Source organism: Amborella trichopoda, chromosome 2 (assembly GCF_054954075.1).
Source record: "Amborella trichopoda isolate Santa Cruz 75 chromosome 2, AtrichopodaSantaCruz75HAP2 v2.0, whole genome shotgun sequence".
NCBI classification, from domain to species: Eukaryota; Viridiplantae; Streptophyta; class Magnoliopsida; order Amborellales; family Amborellaceae; genus Amborella; species Amborella trichopoda.
Window position 1 is genome coordinate 2,848,551 of NC_142337.1, and position 21,049 is coordinate 2,869,599.

General features: G+C 35.5%; 1 protein-coding gene across 7 annotated transcripts; it reads right to left on the reverse strand.

Moving 5' to 3' along the window:
- Nucleotides 1-363: 363 nt before the first annotated feature.
- On the reverse strand, nucleotides 364-12,087 carry LOC18427178 (F-box protein SKIP19). 7 transcript variants are annotated; one of them, XM_088857409.1, is made up of 5 exons: nucleotides 11,851-12,014; nucleotides 10,315-10,404; nucleotides 6,171-6,776; nucleotides 1,132-1,770; nucleotides 364-1,001 (listed from the first exon to the last, which is right to left on the reverse strand). In XM_088857409.1, the coding sequence occupies exons 3-4, from the start codon at nucleotides 6,557-6,559 to the stop codon at nucleotides 1,176-1,178; spliced, it is 984 nt and encodes a 327-aa protein (XP_088713535.1). In that variant the 5' UTR covers nucleotides 6,560-6,776; nucleotides 10,315-10,404; nucleotides 11,851-12,014; the 3' UTR covers nucleotides 364-1,001; nucleotides 1,132-1,175. The 7 variants fall into 7 exon arrangements, with proteins under 7 accessions (XP_088713535.1, XP_088713533.1, XP_088713532.1 ...); XM_088857407.1 differs by having other exon boundaries at nucleotides 6,171-6,833; nucleotides 11,851-11,971; XM_088857406.1 differs by lacking the exon at nucleotides 10,315-10,404 and having other exon boundaries at nucleotides 6,171-6,626.
- Between the last annotated feature and the right edge of the window lie 8,962 nt (nucleotides 12,088-21,049).

Here is a 21,049-nt window from a genome sequence, read left to right on the forward strand (position 1 = left end):
CCTACATGTTTCAGAAAAAAAAATCTCAAAAACTTGGGTTGGATAGATAACCCACCAGCTCCAAGTCGAACCGGTTAAATCAAGGAGTCAACCGACATGTTCAAGCTTCTTCAAATTTTTAAGGGAAATTTACCAAAATATCTATGAAAGACGGACCATTCAGCATTTTACCCATCTGCAACTATTCTAGCTCATAGTCATACATCCCTTAATAGGTGTTTTATAATTAAATAAAAAAATGAGTGGAATGTTAAATAGGGAATGCTAAATAGTTCATCTCTCACAGGTATCTGGATAAATTTCCCCTTTATAAAAAATGTAAACAAAATCTAAAATATTTGAAGAAGGATAAGGATCCTTGTATCATACAACAACCACTTTCATTACTTTAAAACATCATCTAATATGATTCGGTCCAAGCCCACAAGTGAGTCTGATTCCAACTTTAACTAGGAAAATCAGAAACTGCTTGATTGAAGCTTAAATCACCCAACTTTGAGCTTGAATTGATCAACGAAAGCTTGTGCTCAAACCCAAAGCCCTAAACAAGGAGAGCACATGATATATAATCTAGGTACCCTTCCGGTTTACATATAAACCAGACACATTCAACATATAGAAACAAGCTATATACATATTAAACAAATTCTATTGCAGCTCAAAGCACACTTCCCTGGGTTTGAGCTCGGCTTGATTAATAAATGAGCTGTCAAGCTAGAGTTCGCTCCGCTCTGCTCCACTTGATCCATCAAGCTATAAAAAATGGCTTGGCCCACTAGGAGTTACTCAAGCTTGGCACTTTAGAAGATTGTATACAAGATATTCTAGAGCTTACCTGAAAGGTTGTAGAAGAAAACAAGATATTCAATTGTGCACTGATTTGCAGATAGCATACGCTGGTGAGCCAACTCCATGTTTTCAAGATCCAAATTATTGTGCAATGGAGTTTGGATTCTACTGGTGAGGTGCTGGCTACACAGCTGTTGGATAGACAAGGTGATCTGAAACAACCAATATGTAGCTGATGATTAACAGCTCTATATACACTGTCAAAGCCAAGAGAAACCCTACCTCATTCCATTTGAGAGAGAGAGAGAGAGAGAGAGAGAGAGAGGGAGAGAGGCATCTTACAATGACTCCCCACTTAAATACTCATTTGGAGAGAGAGAGAGAGATCAGAAGGCATCTTCCCACATAGGATCCCCATACGACATCCACTCTGCATCTGAGAATTCGTAATCCTCGCCATCATACGACCCATCAACATCATCAAAGAACTCGGGTGGATACTCATCTTCATAAGACCACGAGCTCTCCACTTCATAGTCCTCAGGGTAACAAACCCTAGCAATCCCACCACTCATGCACCTTTCCAATATCTCAGACCCGAGCGCAAGATTAAAGCACCGACGTAAATCAAGGGTCTCAAGCTTAGTGCAATTGTCAAGAATTTGTTTCAGGCCCTCATCTGATAGTGGGTTACCTGATATGTCAAGGTGTTTAAGCATAGGCATTGAGGAAGCAATGGCTACTGCTTCAGCGTTGCTCTCGATGGTAAGGTCAAGGCAGCACGAAGCAAGGGAGCTTGCGAAAAGGCATGAGAGACGGGGACAATTAAAACCAGCGGCCGTGATAGATAGCTCAGAGAGGAGGCGGCAGTTGGATATGTTGAGCTCCTCTAGGTGAGGGAATTTTCCAATGGCTTCCATGAAGGCAGGCTCAGTGATCTTGTAGCATAGGTTAAGATGTAGTCTCTTCAACATTGGGGCCCTGAAATGGGGTCGTGGTGTTAGCAGTTGGAATTATTGGTGCACTTCTCTGGTTTGATGGGCTGTTCTATGGTTCAGATTGTGTGTGTCATATTTAACAAAATAGAATTGATCTATTAAATATATATGTACGTATTAATCCACGTAAACAAGGTGCTGCTTAGCAGTAGATCGGACAGAAACAACAAACAGTAGATTAGGTTTTGTAATAAATAGGATCTGGGTGTCTTTATATATCTAAACAGTGCATAGAATAGATGGCTAAAATTGTCGAGAAACAACTCTGAAGCGACTAGTTAGAGGTATCAAAATTTCGCACTCACTCCGAGAGTCCTCATAAAAGGTTATCTATCAAAAAGAAAGAGTCATGATGAAGAGATACATGGCATCCATCTGATAAAATATTCACTTATGAGAGAGTTTATGCCAAGAGAATAGCTATCCACATTCCATATGGACTTATATTCGCAAATCCAAACAATGTGTAGGGCTTAGGATCATCCCCAGACACACCTATTCTAGTGCGTCCCTCCTCCTAAAATCCATCTCGGAGTACATTGAGGATCCAAAACTTCACAAGTGTATCATGTCGAATTCTTGACTATCATGACAATGAATCTGGAAAGTAAAAAAAAAAAAGGGACCCTCAAAATGTTTCGTCTTGTATCTTTTCTTTTTGGACAATTTATTTGAGTTTTTCAAGGATCTATAATCTACATTGTTATTAGACCACCAAATTATTTGAAGTGGAAGTAGATTCACAATGATTTAAGGTGTGTTTCAGGCTTCAAAACCCTTGAAAACAGGAGCGCATGCATGAGTCGACTGACACCAAAAACTTTTCAGAAAAGATAATAGATTCATCTTTCCCACAGAAGAAAACACCTCCTCATAGTCCGTCTGAAATTTGCCGTCCACACTATAAAACATGGTAAAATGATTGCAATTTGCAAATTGGTTCATAGATGCCAAAATGCTTTTAACAGTTGACTAGTTTTTCATGGTTCAGTTTGAGCTTCAAGCTTTGCATTTTTTGCAGACTAGATAGAGACTCTGGGGTAAAATCACCAATCTGAATTACTTTGTGAATTTTGGTTGGCAATGTGGGGCAATATGAATGTAAATCTCTTCAAAGACGGTCAAAGAACAAGATACTATATGTGCTTTAGTTTCGATGTCTAAAGCAGTGCTCGATAACCAGGACTCGCTCTAGGAAATTGGGGAGTGCACAGAGCACGCCGGCTTAGTGAATCCCGAGTGCACTCACCGATCCCTGGAATAATTCCCCCAAAAGGCTTTTAAAATCCCATTAATTCAGGAACAAATAGAAATAGAAAATATAAAAACTAAGAGGAATTATATATAAAGTGAAAATTTAGTCCAAGCTCTTGAAATGTTTGGCCAAACCCCATCTCAAAATATTGAAATCCGAGGTTTTGAGTTTTTTGGAAATCTAATCTGGATTCAATAGAGAACACAAAGAAAAAGATATATGACAAATTATCAGGGTAGAATAAGCTAGGGATGGCAAAAACAAGCAAAACTTCAGTCAAACCTTGGTTTCAAAATAAATTCCAGCAAACCCGAAATTTTCAAAAAAAATTTAAATTTGCTGATTCTGATGTTTTGATTCGATAAAGAATGGAAAAATATACATATGGGTAATATGTGAGAGAGGTGCCAGCTCAAATGGTGAAGAAAATGGAAGAAAGGAGGGTCAGATTCCCCTCTCCCCCTTCCCCCTTTCTCCTTTTATATCGGAGAAGTATCTGGCTTAGACAATTTTTTGTGGACCTATGTCTGCTGAACTCGCCCAAAGCTACTATAGCAACTTGGCCGAGAAATGCACCGTATGAGCCCCCAACAAGTAGGGAGCCTTCTGAACTCGGCAGGTTGCTGAGTCCAAGTCAGACTGGGCAAGGTTTTAAAAACTGATCTGAAGTTCTTGCATGACTTGCTACCACTAGCTCGGTTCACAATGTCTTAGATTAAAAAAAAAAGTCAATGCTACTTAATCAGTGTATGCAAAGGCTTGTGAAACCGATAAAGTGGATATCACCTTATGGAGAAATCACCTTTACCAATAAAGGGAATCCCACTAAATGGGTATATGTTAAGGATTGTGATACCGAAAATAAAGTATTGTCAGCCAAATGCCATTGTCAATTATAAGAAGGGTAGAATACCAATAGATTGGTTGTCCTCCATGCCAAGCATAGCAAAGTGTTATGGAAAATACTTAAAAACTGGGTGTCCTATCCATGTTGGATACTTCCACATGTTAAATCACCCAAAAAGAGAGATAGATAGATAGAGAGAGCGAGAGGAAGAAAATGAAATCTGATCCTGTACCCATGTCCACAGTATATCAATGAACAGTTCAGGATGCTCATGGGTATATATATGTGTCTCTTGTGCTCATGCAAGATAGAAAGTTCAGAGGAAAAATTTTCTATTTTCATTTTGAAAAATAGGAAATTCTGGAAAAACATTAGAAGGTATATGATCAATAGGAAGTATCTTTCGTTAAAAACAAAAAATTTGTAAGACAATCTAAAATTTAAATCCTAGCTAGAAAAATATAACTGGAATCCCCACCAAAGGACGGGACATATCACGTGGAGGTCTCAAAAAGAAAGATCTTGTTAGCTTTATCCAACTTAGAGTCCTCCATAACTTAGAAAACAAAATCGCAGAAAGGTCTATGTTACCACTTAAATTTCTGATTCAAGGAAAAATAAGTCCAACCATAAAGACACTACAGTAAAATCATGTTGTAGCCTATTGAACCCCTGAACAAGATATATTCCTTCAAGGATAGAGTGGTAAGTCTCATAAAACAGGAGAACTATCCCATCCACATCGTGTGGATGGGTGGAAGGGTGCACAATCACCATTCCAATGGTTGAGATCTCATATGGCCAAAATTAGTCTTGTATTTTATTTTTAATTTTTTTTTAAATAAGATACTTATCTGAATTTTGGAGTGTAGGTGTATTCTATAAATAAAACTAAATAAAAAAAGATTAAAATATTTTAAATAAAAAATACCTAAATACCTCTAAATTTATTTTGGTCAATATTTTTATTCCAAATATATTTTTTAATTAATTTTATTTAATCTTACTTATAAAAATGAACCTAAAATCAAAATTTCAGATTAAAATAATTTTTAAATAAAAATAAAATAAAATAAAACGATATTCATTAATGACCCTCGGAGGAGAATGGTTCAATCTGAACCACTAAAAGGTGCTTGTGCACCTTTTAAGCATCCACAGTATGTGGATGCAATACCAACCCTTAAAAAAATTAACATGAGCATCACAGTGTTCCTTGGAGTGTGTCCTGTAAGAGAAGAAGCGATAGCAAGGACAACCTTAGAGCCTCCATTTACCCTTGCTATATTTTGCAATATAGAGCTTCAAATATGTTGCAGAAAATACCAACGAATTAATACGAATTTAATATTTGATGCTCCATAAAATATATTGCAATGAAGTCACTACGTCGCCATTAAACATGACATCATCGTCAAAGCCTTTTCCCAACTAATTGGGGTCGAGTACACAAATCCTGGTCTGCAATTCTGCTCTATTAAACATGACATCGACTTTTGAATTAAAATATTCTGCAGGAATCACCTTTGAAGCAAGGCAGAGACAATAACCCTGACTAGGAACAAAAGTAGAAATGCACACAATAATACATGAGAGAAAAGCCATGAAATAATAAGCCTAACATTATAGAAGTTAGTTCACAACCCATGACACCTAGGACTTCAATTGGCCCCAAAGGAAAACCTCTAACATGTCAATGAAATTCCGTTACGTCCAAAGACGCTAGCATTTCCATCAAGTTCAAGATACACAAAAAATGAAAAAACAAAACACAGGCACCGCATCAAGTCCTACATTCATCAGATTGTTAGGAATACGGATTGAGGTAACAGTTCCCTCTCTGTAGACCCAAAAATATTATATGGAAAAACCCATAAAATAGGATCCTTGAAATTCAGAGACACTCCATTTACAAATATAAAACGCTTCAAAGGAAGAAAATAACATGAAACCTACATCACTGCATAAAATTGCAAAGCATAAATGAGGATTCTTTCAACTTTGAAAAGTTGAAACGAAAAGGAATGAAACTACAGAAATAGAAACCCCAGCCCCATGGCAATCAAAGAAAGAAAAAGGAAAACAGAGCATTTGAAAAATAAATAAGAAGAATCAGAAAATAAATTAGAGTAAAACTCCATCTTCTCCACCGAAAGAAAATCTTTAAATGCAAATCCAAATCCAAGCCTTCCAAAAACATAGAAAAAATTGAAACACCAAACACACATCAAAGCATCACAACCAAAACCATGAAAACTCGCAAAATGGCAGAAACCCTAACCTCTCAGCAACATGTAGCAAGAGTGCATCGGTTCCAAATTTCTGCACTGAGAAGTCCACTAACTGGCTGCAACTCCTATCGACCAGGCGCTTCGCTGCGAGCTCCATCTCGTCCCAGTCATGGTCCTCCTCCCAGACGCTCCACGCCAAGAGGCTGAGCGATCGCCACAGAGAAGAGTCGAAGGTGGCCTTTCGCCATGAGGAGCAAACCCTCTGAGCTTTATAGAACACATCCTGCGTTTCTAGCAACTGAAAAACCCTAACCAGGAGGTCACATGGCATCTCAGACCAGTCCCTCTCTTCTTTTCCTCCTCCATTTTTAGGGTTTTGTCTCTCTTCTTTTCCCAATTCTTCTTTTCTAGGGTTTTCAGAGGCCATGTGATCATCCATTTTGAGTGAAGATACGTTTTTTTGAAGCGAAGTGAAATGACGGTCAAATATAGGATTACTGTTACACCTGAGCAGGTAAATGCACGGCGTTGATGCCTTTGATGGGAAGGTAATGCTTCATCTGGACGGTAGACCAATTTGATATTGCGGTAAAGAATCACGTGTGCGATAATGATCAATTCGTGTTAAATGGCTTTTCTGGCTCCACGCACTCTTTCTAATAACGTGCGGTTTTGTTGCAACGTTAATAATCTCATTCAGGTGCACCTCCAAACTTTATCGTAACAACATGTAATTTTTGTGTTAAAAATTTGTAAAATTGTTTGAAAATCTATTTTCATATCTAATTATAAAATTTTAAATTATAAATATGATTAAAATCAAATAGATCTATAAACATGTGAAAATCTTGAAAATAAACAGTCTAAATAATGTGTTGCAGGATGCACTATTTAACATTAAAACAAAATTTTCCAATGGATTTTTGAGATGCATATGTAGTTCTACATTATAAGATTGCAACGTTATATAAACTTGAGAAAATATCTCCATACTTTCTATTTTTAAGTTTAATTTATCAATAGACTTAAGGTTTTAAAAGATATCTTGAAGCATAAAAATTTTATATTTTATTTTTTCTAAGCCCCTCAGCTAATTTAAACATGTTTGTTAGGCCAAACAAATCTAAAAAGACATACATTTTCTAAAGGGAAATGTTTATATAGAGCTGATGCTCTAAACCAATAATTTAAAAATCGATGAGTCGAACCGGACTCCCCCCGTTCGACTTGGGAATCGGCACAACCCGTGCCAGTTCCAACACAAAACCGAAAACCGCCCCGTTCTAGAGCAGAACAGCTGGTTCCCACCCGGTTCTGTTCGGTTCCCTCCTAGTTCTAGCCTCAAAAGCATCTTCACGTGTACGCATCGCGTGCAACACGCACCACTCCTGCACGTGTGACACGAGCGGTAGACACTCCCACACGTGCCACACACACTCCCACACGTGCCATGCATGCAACACGCACATGCACGCGTGCACCGGTTCTAGCCGATTCAGGCCTCAAAAACACTTTCACACATGTGTACGCATCACACGTGCGACACACACCACTCCCACATGTGCCACACGTGCGACACACACCACTCCCACATGTGTCGCACGTGCCATACGTGCGGCACGCACATGCACATGTGCACTAGTTCCAGCCGGTTTAGGTATCAAAAACACTTTCACACGTGTGTACGCATCATACGTGAGACACACACCACTCCCACATGTGCCACACGTACGATACACACCACTCCCATATGTGCCACACATGCGACACATACCACTCCCACATGTGTCGCACGCACATGCACACGTGCACCGGTTCAGGCATCAAAAACACTTTCACATGTGTGTACGCATCACATGTGCGACACACACCACTCCCACACGTGTGGACACACACCACTCCCACATGTGCCACACGTGCAACACGCACATGCACGCGTGTATGTGCACATATGCCCTAGTGTTTTCACACTTGGGTTTATCTTCCAATTACATAGTTATTTATATAGCATATTTGAATACTCATCCTTCGACGTGGGATAATTTCCAAATATTCTCTAAATGAAAACAGCATGCAAATATATGCTAGTAATAGGCAATTTTAAACATATATGCTAAGGAGGGACGATGGTTATCACTAATGTTATTTGCTTTGACTTCTCAAGTTCGAATCCCTCCTTGGGCCATATAAAAATTTATCCCTTCTTGAGCTAATTTTTGTTTCCCCTTGGACATATAATAAATAAAAGTGTTATTTCCAAAATTTGTATGCATTTTATTAATTTTTATATTGATAACCAAATCTTTTATTTTATTTACTAATTTTTATATTATAAATCGTATAATGTACTATTTTTCTTACAGTTGTCAATAATACATTTTAAATTAGATAATATTATAAAATATTTTTAATTTGTTATTATTTATCTAATAAAATAATTATAAAATATAAATTATTAATTATAATTTCAGTATATAATATTATAATTAGTTAGGTTGTAATAATTTTGGATTATAGTTAGTTAGGCTGTAATAATTTGGATTTTCGTAGCGGATTAGGGTTTTTCACCAAAAGGAGATTTTAATGGCCATTCTTTCATTGATTTAGTCTACTCTTTATTATAGCCCATTTATAATTATATATTTTATCCATGATAATTCTATGATTTTTCTTTTATGTGATGTGAATTTAATACTTAAGTTTATACAGGGAAAGAGCATCTCAATATTCACAAATTGATAAAAAAAATGAAAGTTAATAATGTAGTACCCTCATTTCTTATTGGATTCCTAAAAAACGACATTTATAATGAATTTTAATAATTTTTTCGGATTTTTTTGAAGCTTTAATCTGACCGATTCAGCTGATTCCCGATCCGGATCTCCGATTCGCTGATCCGGATCAGTTTTTGAAGTACCCGATCTAGGTGGTCACCGATCCGTTTTTTAAACCATTGCTCTAAACAATCAAATTTGCGCTTACCTCAAAAATTTCATTAGAAGAGTTTGTTTTGATGCTCAAATATCTTTAAATTGATCATCTCGACATCAAGAAGCGTGGACATGAGAAAAAAAATAGATTTCAAGTTTTGAAAATAGTGTATTTTGTAACACATTTTTGGACTGTCAATTATCAAGATTTTAAAGTTTTCATAGATCTGTCGATCTACACTATTTTTTAACGCTTTAAACTTTATAAATAAATATAAAAAGATATTTTAAGGCTATTACAAATATTTTCAATATTAAAACCACATTTCTCGATACTATTTGAAGGTAGGCTCTAATTTGATTGTTTCGAGTCTAGGCTCTATACAAACCGTACCCTTTTCTAAAAGCCATCTTCCCAAACTTCTAGAGAGAGAAAGAGAGAGAGAGAGAGAGAGAAGGGTTTCATAGAAGTGATAGGTTACCGGAGGAGAGAGAGACGTGTTTGGAGAAACATAAGAGGAGAGAGAGAGAGTGAGGGACGTAGGAAGAGAGAGAAAGAAAGAAGTTTGAGGTACATAAGGGAAGAGAGAGAAATGATTGGTTTTAGAAATAGCATATCTCTCCCACATTTGTTTAGGTTAAAAAATAGGTTTAAAGTGGCTAGGAGGTTACCAGATATCTTTTAAAACATTGAGTTTATCAAGAAATGAAACTTAAAAATAATGGCTATGGAGATAATTTCCCTATAAACTTTCTCTTTTAATAATAAAAGTAAAAGATGTTACCATCACTCTCTCTCTCATAACTAGAAGTTAAATTATAAATGGTGTGGTTTCCATACGGTTGCAACAGTAAACAATCCTACTACAAAGCACCTTCAAATTTTATTATAATATATAATTTTGATGTAAATTATTCTGGAGATTATCTCAAAATCTATTTTTATATCTACTTATAAAATTTTAAATTTAAAAAATAGTTAAAACCAAGTCAATATATAAACATATGAAAATCTTGAAAATGGACGGTGTAAATAATATGTTGTAAGATACTATTTCTGAGACTTAAAATCTTTTTAATTTTCATAGTCATACATCTCGATTTTTGAGGTGCATTCATGGTTCTACATTATAAGGTTGCAACCTTATATAAACTTTTTCCAATTATAAATTGTAAATTGGAAGTTCTTCGAAAGAGGTTACTGCAAGAAGTTATAGGTTTATGTATTTCATAACCTGCTGGAATGTTAAAGAAGTTTAAGTACCTATATTTGATAAGATGCTGGAAGATTAGCAAGTGATGGTGAAAATTACAAAATGTAGAGCACATATTTCCCACAACAATCATTCAAGCCCTAAAATGACAACAGAGAGTAAATGAAAAACTGCCTAAAAAATTTAAAACAAATACTTCAATAAATCTCACACTATGAACTATCCATTCATTCAGTTGTCAATTGCAAATCAAATACACCAAAATTTAACAAAAAAAAAACCTAGAGCAAAACATATGATATAGATTGTGATGAACAGAATCACTTATACCCATCTAACAATAAAGTAAAAAGACAGATCTTGGACATATTCAAATTACACCTTTGACCCATCTAGTAAGAAAGAAAAAAGACAGATATTGGACATATACTCACCAACAATTTGAAAAAAAAAAACAAAAAAGCACTACATTTTCATCTAAAGGACTACATTTTCATGTTGAGAAGGATTTCACAATACAAAAAAATCCAAATCCGATTATGGTGAACTTTAATGTCCATCGATGCAGTAATTAGAAAGAATCCATTCACACAATTAAAAAATTGCATATTTAGTGCATCTAGCAAGAGATTGAAAAGCAAGACTGCTTAGGCATCCATTCAAAATATCCAAAGAAAGATTAACAATTTCATCTGAAAATCTACATTTTCATAAGAAAACAATCTCATAGACATCCATTCATAAAATATCTGGAAAAAAAAAATAATCTGAAAAAAGCAAGACCTCTTAGGCATCTATTCATCATTAAGAAGGTGTTCTCATAGACAACAGTAGAAAAACCCAATTTAGACTACATTTCATTCACAAATTCTTCTTGAAATTTAATATGTTGGTACTCATTAGGGGAAAAAAAAATGTGAATAAAATGCATTATTTTATTACTAACAGTCCCCTGTCCTTACAATCCTAGAAGTTCAAGACTCATTCATAGCATTAAAACTCTAATAACTCTCAAACTGGTACTCTATTTTCAGAACTCAACAAAAAAACAGAAAAAGCAAAAGAAAATAAAAGAGATAGAGATAATGAAAAGAAAATCAGAAAATACAATATATTATATCAATTAACTCTTTGAAACCCTGCAAGATAAAACACACTCCAAAACCAATGATTCTAATAATTTTCAACATTATGGTTTTATTGTCCACGAAAGAAGCCCTAAAATGCCCAATAAAAGAAAACCAGAAAAGTATTCTACCATATCACTAAACATAACTTTAAAAATCAGAAGATGCATCTTTTCTCATTTATGATTTAATCTTTGAAACCCTGCAAGATGAAGCACACCCAAAACTAATGATTCTAATAATTTTCAATGTTTTATTGTCCACAAAAGAATCCCTAAAATGCCCAATAATGAAATTTTTTGGTTTTAGGGGAAATTTTTAAGGGAAAAAAAAAGTACCCGATGAAGAGGGGTTAAAGAGAGAGGGAGAGGGAGAGAGAGGAAGAGGGGTTAGAGACAAAGGGAGAAAGAAGAAGAGGGGTTAGAGAGAGAGAGAGAGAGAGAGAGAGAGAGAGAGTACCTGATGAGGAGGAGCAGATGCGGAGGAGGCAGAGGTGGAGGCATGGAGGAGGCGGAGGCATTGAATGCAGTGGCGTGAGGGTGCTAAAGAAGCAAGAGGTCGAGGATGAAGTTCATTTTTTAAGTTTCATGGTTTTCCACGGAATTTTTTTAAAGAGTAGAAGTGGGAAGAGCTACAGTACAAAGAATTTCTTTAAATATCTTGTATTTTTTTATCAAACATAAAACATAAAACATCGATAGTAATAAGTAAGTTCCATCTTTAGATAACTAACTTCCGGTTATCAAACACGGCCTAAATGAATAAGGCAAGGAGAACCGAAATATTAAAAGAAGTCAAAAGTCTTTAGCAAGGGTGCGCCAAATATATCCCATATTTAGATGGATTCTTTTTTTTTTGGGGCAACTTTATATGTGACCCCACCCACAAAAAAAAAAAATGTGGTTGTTACTTTTAGCCATCCGATCTAAAAGCATGACTACGAAAACACCTGTCTCAATGTCACAAAATTATGTCTAAACTTAGGAACCATCTTGACTACGAAAACACCTGTCTCAATGTCACAAAATTATGTCTAAACTTAGGAACCATCTCTCAGTCCGTACGCCTCCCCTTTTCTTTTCGGGTGTGCAAGTCTCACACCATACTCTCTCTCTTTCTCATTGTCTCTCTCTGCCTGCAGTAACCCCAAGCCTCTGTTCTTACCCATAGTAACCCTAACCTCTGTTAATAGTTTCTTGCTCTTCTAATAATGGAAGGAAGCTGCAGGAACCTAACCCTTTGTCAAATAAAAGAAAACCTCAAGAACCCTACCCTTTGTCAAATGGAAGGAAGCCGCAGGAACCCTAACCCTTTATCTATCACTTCAATGCAAGTCTCTCTCTCTCAATCGCTTCAATAATGGAGGGTTAAGTTTGCAAATGGAAGGCATTGCTAATTATCACTAGTTTTGAGAGAGATGGGGTGGACTACTGCCACTTCAATAATGGAAGGTTACATTGGCAAATGGATGGCATCTCTAGTTTTGAGAGAGCTGGGTGGACTACTGTCGTTTCAATAATGGAGAGCTAGGTTTGCAAATGGAGCGAATTGCTAGTTTTGAGAGAGAGGGGGGTGGTCTACTGCTCAATGTTGCAGATGGAAACAGTGCGACCGAAGCTTCAGAGATATTGTTTCAATTTGGGTTGTGGTTCCTTCTTGTTTTGTGAATATTTGTTTTGTCAATATTTGTTTGAATTTGGGTTATGGTTTGTTCATCAAAAGGCAAAATTTCAATTGGCATTGTGGTTCCTTAATGTTATGTCAATATTTGCTTCAATTTGTGTTGTGGTTTGGGGTGTGGTTTGTTAGTTATTTTGTTAGTTAAGAAAGTTTTTTTTTTTGGGTAATTGGTGCTTGTGGTTTGTTCATTAAAAACACAATAATATCAATTGACTTGGTTGATTATGAAATTGTTTTGGGGTAATTGGTGCTTGTGGTTTGTTCATCAAAAACAAAATAATATTAATCGATTTGGTTAATTAAGAAATTTTTTTTTTTGGGAATCTGAATATTTTGATTTTAGTTAATATTTGTGTTCATAATGTTTTATGCTTTTTGTTTTTTTTTTTGACGGATCAAAAAATCAAATGAATAAAGTTCTATTGGTCTAGCTTTCATTTATTTATGTTTTGATATAATGGTTGTGCGGCTACTGCTCTCCTTTCTTCCTCTTGCTCTCTTTTTTGCTAGAGATAGAAATCGCTAGAGAGGGTTAGGGTTTGCGGGTGAGGAATGCAAGGGTTAGAGAAAGATAACGAGATTAGAAAGATAGTAAGGCGTGAGAGATATGGAGAGAGAGAGCATGAGGCGTGTGATAGGTGCGATGGATAAGGGAAGGGCAACTTGAGAGAGTCAGTTGCCAAGTTTGTTTTCAAATTAGTGATATTTTAATTGTGTTATCCCAACGGTTTCTTTAGATCCGACAGCTGGAAAGTAACAATCACTTATCTTTTCTATGTAGGTGGGGTCCCATAGAAACATTCCCTTTTTTTTTTAGGGGTGATATTTAGATTGTACATGTACAAGTAAAGTGCACCTATGAATTTCTTTTAGATATATAATTTTGGTGTAAGAAAAATTGCAATGACTCAAAAATATATTTTTTCATCTCAAGGTATAAAATTTAAAATTTTAAAAATAGTACTAATCGAGCAGTTCTATAAACACATAAAAATGTTGAAAAATTGACGGTTTAAATAACTTGTTACAAGGTGCACTAGTTTTAGGATTTGAAATTTTATTTTTCTTTATATCCATATATCTCAAAGTTGAAATAATTAATTAGAGGGATTTCTAAAATCGGAATATTTTATTCTAGAGAATTTTTAAGTTGCACCTTACTGGGTTTCTTTTTTTGGTAGATCAATGGTGATGGGATTATCTACTTATGATAGGAATGAAACTCGAAACGTCATATTATGGCCCCCCACTACCCTGACCACTTAGCCTTGAGATCATTTAGAGGTGCACCTTCAATACTATAAGATTGATAGATAATATAAAGTTTTTTATTTTTTTAATATCCCATAATTAGACGGACCTTTTTTTTTTTTTCACTCGAATGCCTTTTAGAAAGTATCTTTAAAATATCTAGATTACTATTATTCAGAATTGGGATTTTTGGACAAATAGAGGCATTCCACCAAATAATGGGAGTATTATGTTTATTTCGAGTGATTCAAATTATTGAAATGCCCTCACTTAGTGACGATTTACAATATTCAAATAGTGGCAATTTCAGTATTTTTGAAATTCTTTTTTAAAGAAGTATGCAAGTTAAAAAAAAAGTTCTCTCAATTTAATTAGGTTATTTTAATCCCCTTAATTATTGTGTAAGATATTTGGGGTTCCTAATAAAAAACTAGCGAACCAACTCAAAATTGGCCAAGCCAGCTCGAAACTAGTGTGTAGGAATTTGGGTATAAAGCACACCTAGACTATTGTATTTTGCTATGGAAAATACCATGTGTTGTTTCAAAATAATATCTCTTTTATATTAGAGTGCAGTTTATATAAAGTTGAGGCCCTAACAATCAATGTAAGGTGCACATTCAAATAGTATCGATAGATGTTTCAATATTGAAAATCTTTATAATGGCCTGAAAATTTATTTTCATTTCTAATTATAAAATTTAAAGCTTCAAAAAAATAGTCTAGATCAAACAAATCTATGAACAAATCAAAATCTTGAAAATTGACAATATATATAATGAAGTACAAGATGCACTATTTCCAGAACTTGAAGTCCTTTTTTTTTTTATGTCCATGTATCTCAAGGTCAAGATGATCTAAATTGTGCTTCTAGTGAATTTTTGAAGTGCCTTTTAATTGATTGTTGAGGGTCTCAACCTTACATAAATGTTTTCCTTTATATTATAGTGTTTTGGGAAATGCATTATGTCTTATTTGTAGAAAGAAGTAGTAGGCTATTTATCCCAAAATGAAGAGATTAAACAAATAAATGCTTAAATATTACAATATCCTGCATATGTGGAGTACAAGAAGTGTGTGAATTGCGTGCTTACTGGGGTGCATGGGCGCTTGCTATTTAGCGTGCTATGAGCAAAGCCACTAGTGGGATTACACGTGTTCTGATAATTGGGTGGAAGACAACAATCACCTATTCCAGTAATTGGGCAAAAGACAACCACTTGTGGGACTACGCGTTTGTATCTTCTGTGAGTTGGATAACAGACACCTACTCCTCCACTGCCCATTTGCCAGCTCTATTTGGAATTGGGTAGCTTCGATTTCTAAGCGGCAGAACCATAGAAAATCTAGAAATTCTTTGCCCAAATTCTACACCCCTCCTTCCCTTTGATGGGCATTTATTTATGGAGGTCTCTAGTTGCTTCTATACTCTAGTTTATCTGAAAAGAGAGGAACTCTAGAGTCTTTGAACGTAAATCCCAAGAGATAGAGTGTATAAGGATTCAAGTACTTCGAGGGACTATCTAATGGGCTCAGACACTCATAACCTTAAGTGCTACTCTAAAGAAGTGTTCTACTCCAATTTCTTCGAAATCTTGAAACATAACTATAAAAAGGTTAAAAGGTTTGCTTGTTGGCTCCCACCAACCCTTGGGTGGCTCAAAATGAACTTTGATGGAAGTGTTCGACCAAATGTTCAGGAGGCAAGCTTTGGGGTTATTTTGAGAAACCACCATGGAGAGACCATTTTCACTTATAGTGGTAGTCTGTTGTTCTACGACATCAATGAAGCCGAGTTTCAAGCAGTAAAAGAAGGGGTGATTAGGCTCACCGACAACCATTCCAAAGTTATTGTCGATGGTGATTCAGCTAATGTGATCAATTGGTGCAAATATCCTTAGTGGCAATAGACCGCCATCATGGATGAAATTCTGTTAGCCACCCTAGGTAATGAGCTCTTATTTTGCAATGTCAATCGAGAGAAAAATGACGCAGCGATGCCTTAACAAGACTTCTCCCTTAACCTCTCTCATCCCTGTCATTTGATCCTTCTTCTTCCTCCTTTCTCTCCCCTTCTTCTTTTGTTTTGTTACTATTTTTGTAAAACTCTGTAACTCTGAACTTTCGCTCCTTTTGATGAAACTTAAGTTAGAGTTAAAAAAATAAAATAAAATTGCTAGACCAATAAAAACTTGTAATTTTGTGCCCTTGCCTACACCAGTGGATCATGAGATATATTATCAATGTGCCCCAGCTCTGACTATTAGAGGATATGATATTTTATATTAATCTAATGACGGGTTCCTCCCTTGTATCAAGTTTTTCCTAATGTTGAAAAGTGAATTTGAGAGCATTCTCTTTTTAGAAAAAAGGCAACTTTAGTGCTATAGATCTCGTAATAATTGTGCCTTTTATTGGTGGCATAGAGTAAATTTTCTGCTCCTTTGTATCTTGAGGATGAAATTACCTAGAGAGCTTAGATGGATAATCATTCATATAAATAAGGGGTAACTATAGTCTAGTAATAGCAAATACTTTGAGCCTCGAATCATAGGGATTGGAACTTTCTTTTGATTTATATCTCTTATTTTGCTTGCTTTCACCGGCCTTTTCCAATAATGTATATGGTTCCTACTGTTATTAATCCTTTTTAATATAGGGAAAACCAGAGAACCGCTAAACAAGATCGAAAATAGGCCGAGCTAGCTAAATGGGCTGTTTTTCAAAACATTCTTAAGGTCATGCGTGTATAGTTTTTTGAATAGTATGGTAATATGTATTTAGTTGCTTGACCAAGCAAAATCTGAGGGTCAACCCTAAGCCTACCCAGATCTGAGCGGGTATGGATCAAAATAAAAACACTATAAAAAATATTATATATATTTAAAATATAAAGATATAATTAAATATATTATATTCCGGGTCAGTTCAAGTCTGTATCTAGCTTGGACTCGACTTGAGCATATAGGTACGTCCAAACGTTTGGACCCTAACCCAACTTGCTTGGTCTACAAACTGGCCTTGAACCCACCCCCATTCGATTCAATCCATTGGATGACCGGGTAGGCTTGATCAGCTTACCCGTAATTAGTTTGAATGAATTGCACTCTTGGGATGTTGAATTGAGTTTGAATTCAAATCATACGGCTCCATCTTTTATCAAGTCTGAAGCAATGAAAAATATTTTGTTCAATGTTTTAAAACATGGATCAGTAGGGTGGGCGTACACCTAAAGATCCAATGTTTTAAAATGCAGATCGGTGGGGTGGATCATTCGCCTACAAATCCATGTCGGATTGTTGGATCTACGATCCAGATCAGGTCCAAATTGGTGATTGAAAAAATATTAAGATAAATAAAATAAAATAAATAGTAAAATAAGGGTTTATGGGGTGGGGATCTAATAAAACATTAAACAAGCATGAAAAGAAAAGAAATACGTTCCCGTGGCAGGGGGTTGGGGGTGGGTTTGGTTTAGGGGAAGCTGTCTAGTAGGTCCAAGACGTTCCGGTCGTTGATTATATTTACATCTTGAATCGTTTCATAGTAATGCTTAACTTAGATTTATTTTTCGATTTGTTGATTAACCTCTATCTGGTGTTTTGAGTGGTATCATATTTTTGTAGGAATCGTGAGGTTTTTGATGATACGAAAATCGTTGCAATCCAAGCTACCATAAGAAAGTCACGATCAGTACCCCGATTATTTTTTCGTGCACATCCCAACTCGCCGTGCATGTATCCCCATGCATGCATACACACTCTTATGTCTACGAATCCCCATAAAAACTCATACATCCCAATGCACATGATTACATCATACATGCTCTCCACACAATGATTACACACATCTCTCATCTCACATGCTCTCTCTCTCTCTCTCTCTCTCTCTCTCTCTCTTTATGCATGCTTCTACCCTCATCATTGTGTTCCGCATGCATGCTCATGCATGACCTCTCTTTCTTCATGTATGATTACTTGAGGGACATGTGGCAGATGTATGCTTCCACCCCCATCATTGAGTTCGTCATGCATGCATTCTCTCTCATCATGCATGATTACATGAGTGCCATATGGCACATGCATGCTTCCACCCCCACACTTATATATATATACCCCCCATTTACTCATAAATTACGTTTCACTCTCTCTCTTACCCCTTCACCCCCTCACATGCCCTCTTTCCCTCTTGTTCTTCTTCTTCTCCCTTAACCTTTAAACCCTCATACCCCATACCTTGAGCCCTCACCACCGTCAGCTCCCTCACTTCTCACCTTCACCACCTCTAATCGGCTGAAGCCCCTTATGCAAGAATTCAAGACCCAAGCTTTAGCCGTGCCACCTTGTGGATCCAAACGGTAAGAGGAATCTTGTATTTTTTATTTCATGCAAACTAACATGTTTAGAATGATAGAAAATTTCATGTAATTAGTATAGAAAATATGATCTTGTTTATATTGGCCCATGTAGTAAATTTGGGGGTAAAATCCATGACTCAAGTAATTGAAATTTAATAAGTTTGGGGTACTAGAAATTGGAGATTTTTGGGTTTGTTTTCTTTTGAATATAATGCATATTGGGGTAAGTTATGTTGGTACTTTGCCCGTGCTATGTGAAGGGTTGTTGTGTGTGTATGTTGGAAATTTACAGAATTCTTGAGGGTTTGAAATGAGTTATTAGAACATCTTTTACCTTGTTGGAGAGCATGATTATTGGTGATAGCCTGTACGTTAGAGTGCCCTTTAACCTGAACTAAGTCCCATAACAATGCCTTACATGTTTTAGGAGTCATCCACCATTTGTTAGAACATGGAAGATCTGAGAATTAGAATTTTTAGGGAAATTACATGTTTTTACGTGAGGTTTTTGACTAAACAAACCTCACTAGAATGAAATGAAACTATTTTTTAATACTAGATAAATGAGTATAGTTTAAAATTGGTTTTGGACTCATGATAAAATTTTTTATGGTTTGAAAGTTATGATCATTTTTCTAATAGGGGGTCACCCTGTATTTTTTGCAGCACAGAGAAGAAATTTTATCCGGGAAAATCAAATAGTTTGATAAACTTTAGTCTAATATTTGAGGATACTTCCTATAAGAAAGTTGTTTGGTTATGAGTTTAAATTGTCAAGAAATTGGTTACAGGTTTAAATGAGCTTTAAATTTAATAATGTGCCCCTAAAAGTGGACAATGTTCATTCTTGAAAACCAGAAATTGATATAGTGATGTCTATTACATTGTTATATAGCATGTTATTGACATGATAATGCCTCTTGAATTGATAAACATGATAAAATGACATAGTGATGTCTATTACATTGATATGTAGCATGGTATTGACATGATATTATCTCTTGAATTGATAAGAATAATAAAATAACATAGTGATATCTATTACATTTATATGTAGCATGTTATTGACATGATAATGTCTATTGAGTAGATAAGTATGATGATATGACATAGTAATGTTTATTACATTGCTATATGACAAGCTACTGATATGGTAATGTCTCTTGAATTGATAAGTATTATGATATAGCATAGTGATGTTTATTACATTTATATATGACATGCTACTGACAAAATAATGTCTCTTGAATTGATAAGCATAATGATATGACATAGTGATGTTTATTATATTGATATATGACGTGCTACTAACATGGTAATGTCTTTTGATTTGATAAGAATGATGATATGACATAGTGATATTTATTACATTGATATATGATATGCTACTGACATGATAATGTATCTTGAATTGATAAGCATGATAATATAATATGATGATGTCTCTTGTGATTATTTGTAATTCTTGGCATGCTTTGGGTGTATTACATGGCCATGATTGATACCAGTGAGGTGTGCATGATGTGATATGTAATTTCTTGACACGCTTTGAGCGTATTGCATAGCTATGATTGACATCAGTGAGGTGCACGTGAACCTCCTTGACTCCCCATGCTACGACGGGAGTAGGGGGAGGAGATGGTTGGGTGGTTGCTCCCCCATTTATAGTGATTAGTGCTAACGTATGGATAAATACCAACAGTTATAGATAATTACTAACTAATGTTATCATAATCAAGAGAAACTTAATTAAAAGATATATAATCATACAGATACATATCCGTGCTGATATGTATTCATAATGATGTATATCAATATAGATATCCATAAGCTAACAATTAACACCCAGATAATGCAAACTCCTGGCCAAGTGAGCGTAAGGAGTAGTGTCTTGCAAGGCATGTACCTCTCAAAAGCCTCAAAGCGCACTGGGAACCATGTGTATGAGTGAGGTGCCACACCTCGAACGGAAGCTGGTAAGGTAGAAGTTTTAACCTTGGATCCGAGGTTCGTGCTTCTACTGCATGACTTCTTTTGTTGTGATTGATTGATGATGAGGTGTTTGATGGATTTTATGCTGAAATGCTTTGATCGATCATTATGCCTCAATTTTTTGTTTATATATATATATATATATATATATATATCACGAATTATGCTATATCGGTTTTCATTAGCACTTGATTACATTTTAATAAGTTAGATCCAGGATGGTTAAATGTCAATTGTGATAAATGCTTACACCAATGGTAAGACTTGTAAAATGAAGTATGCTATAGGTGACATGAATGAATTGGTATATGTATGAAATCATGACATCAAGTTTCCACTTACTGGGTTATGAAGCTCATCCATTACTTTCATCATGTA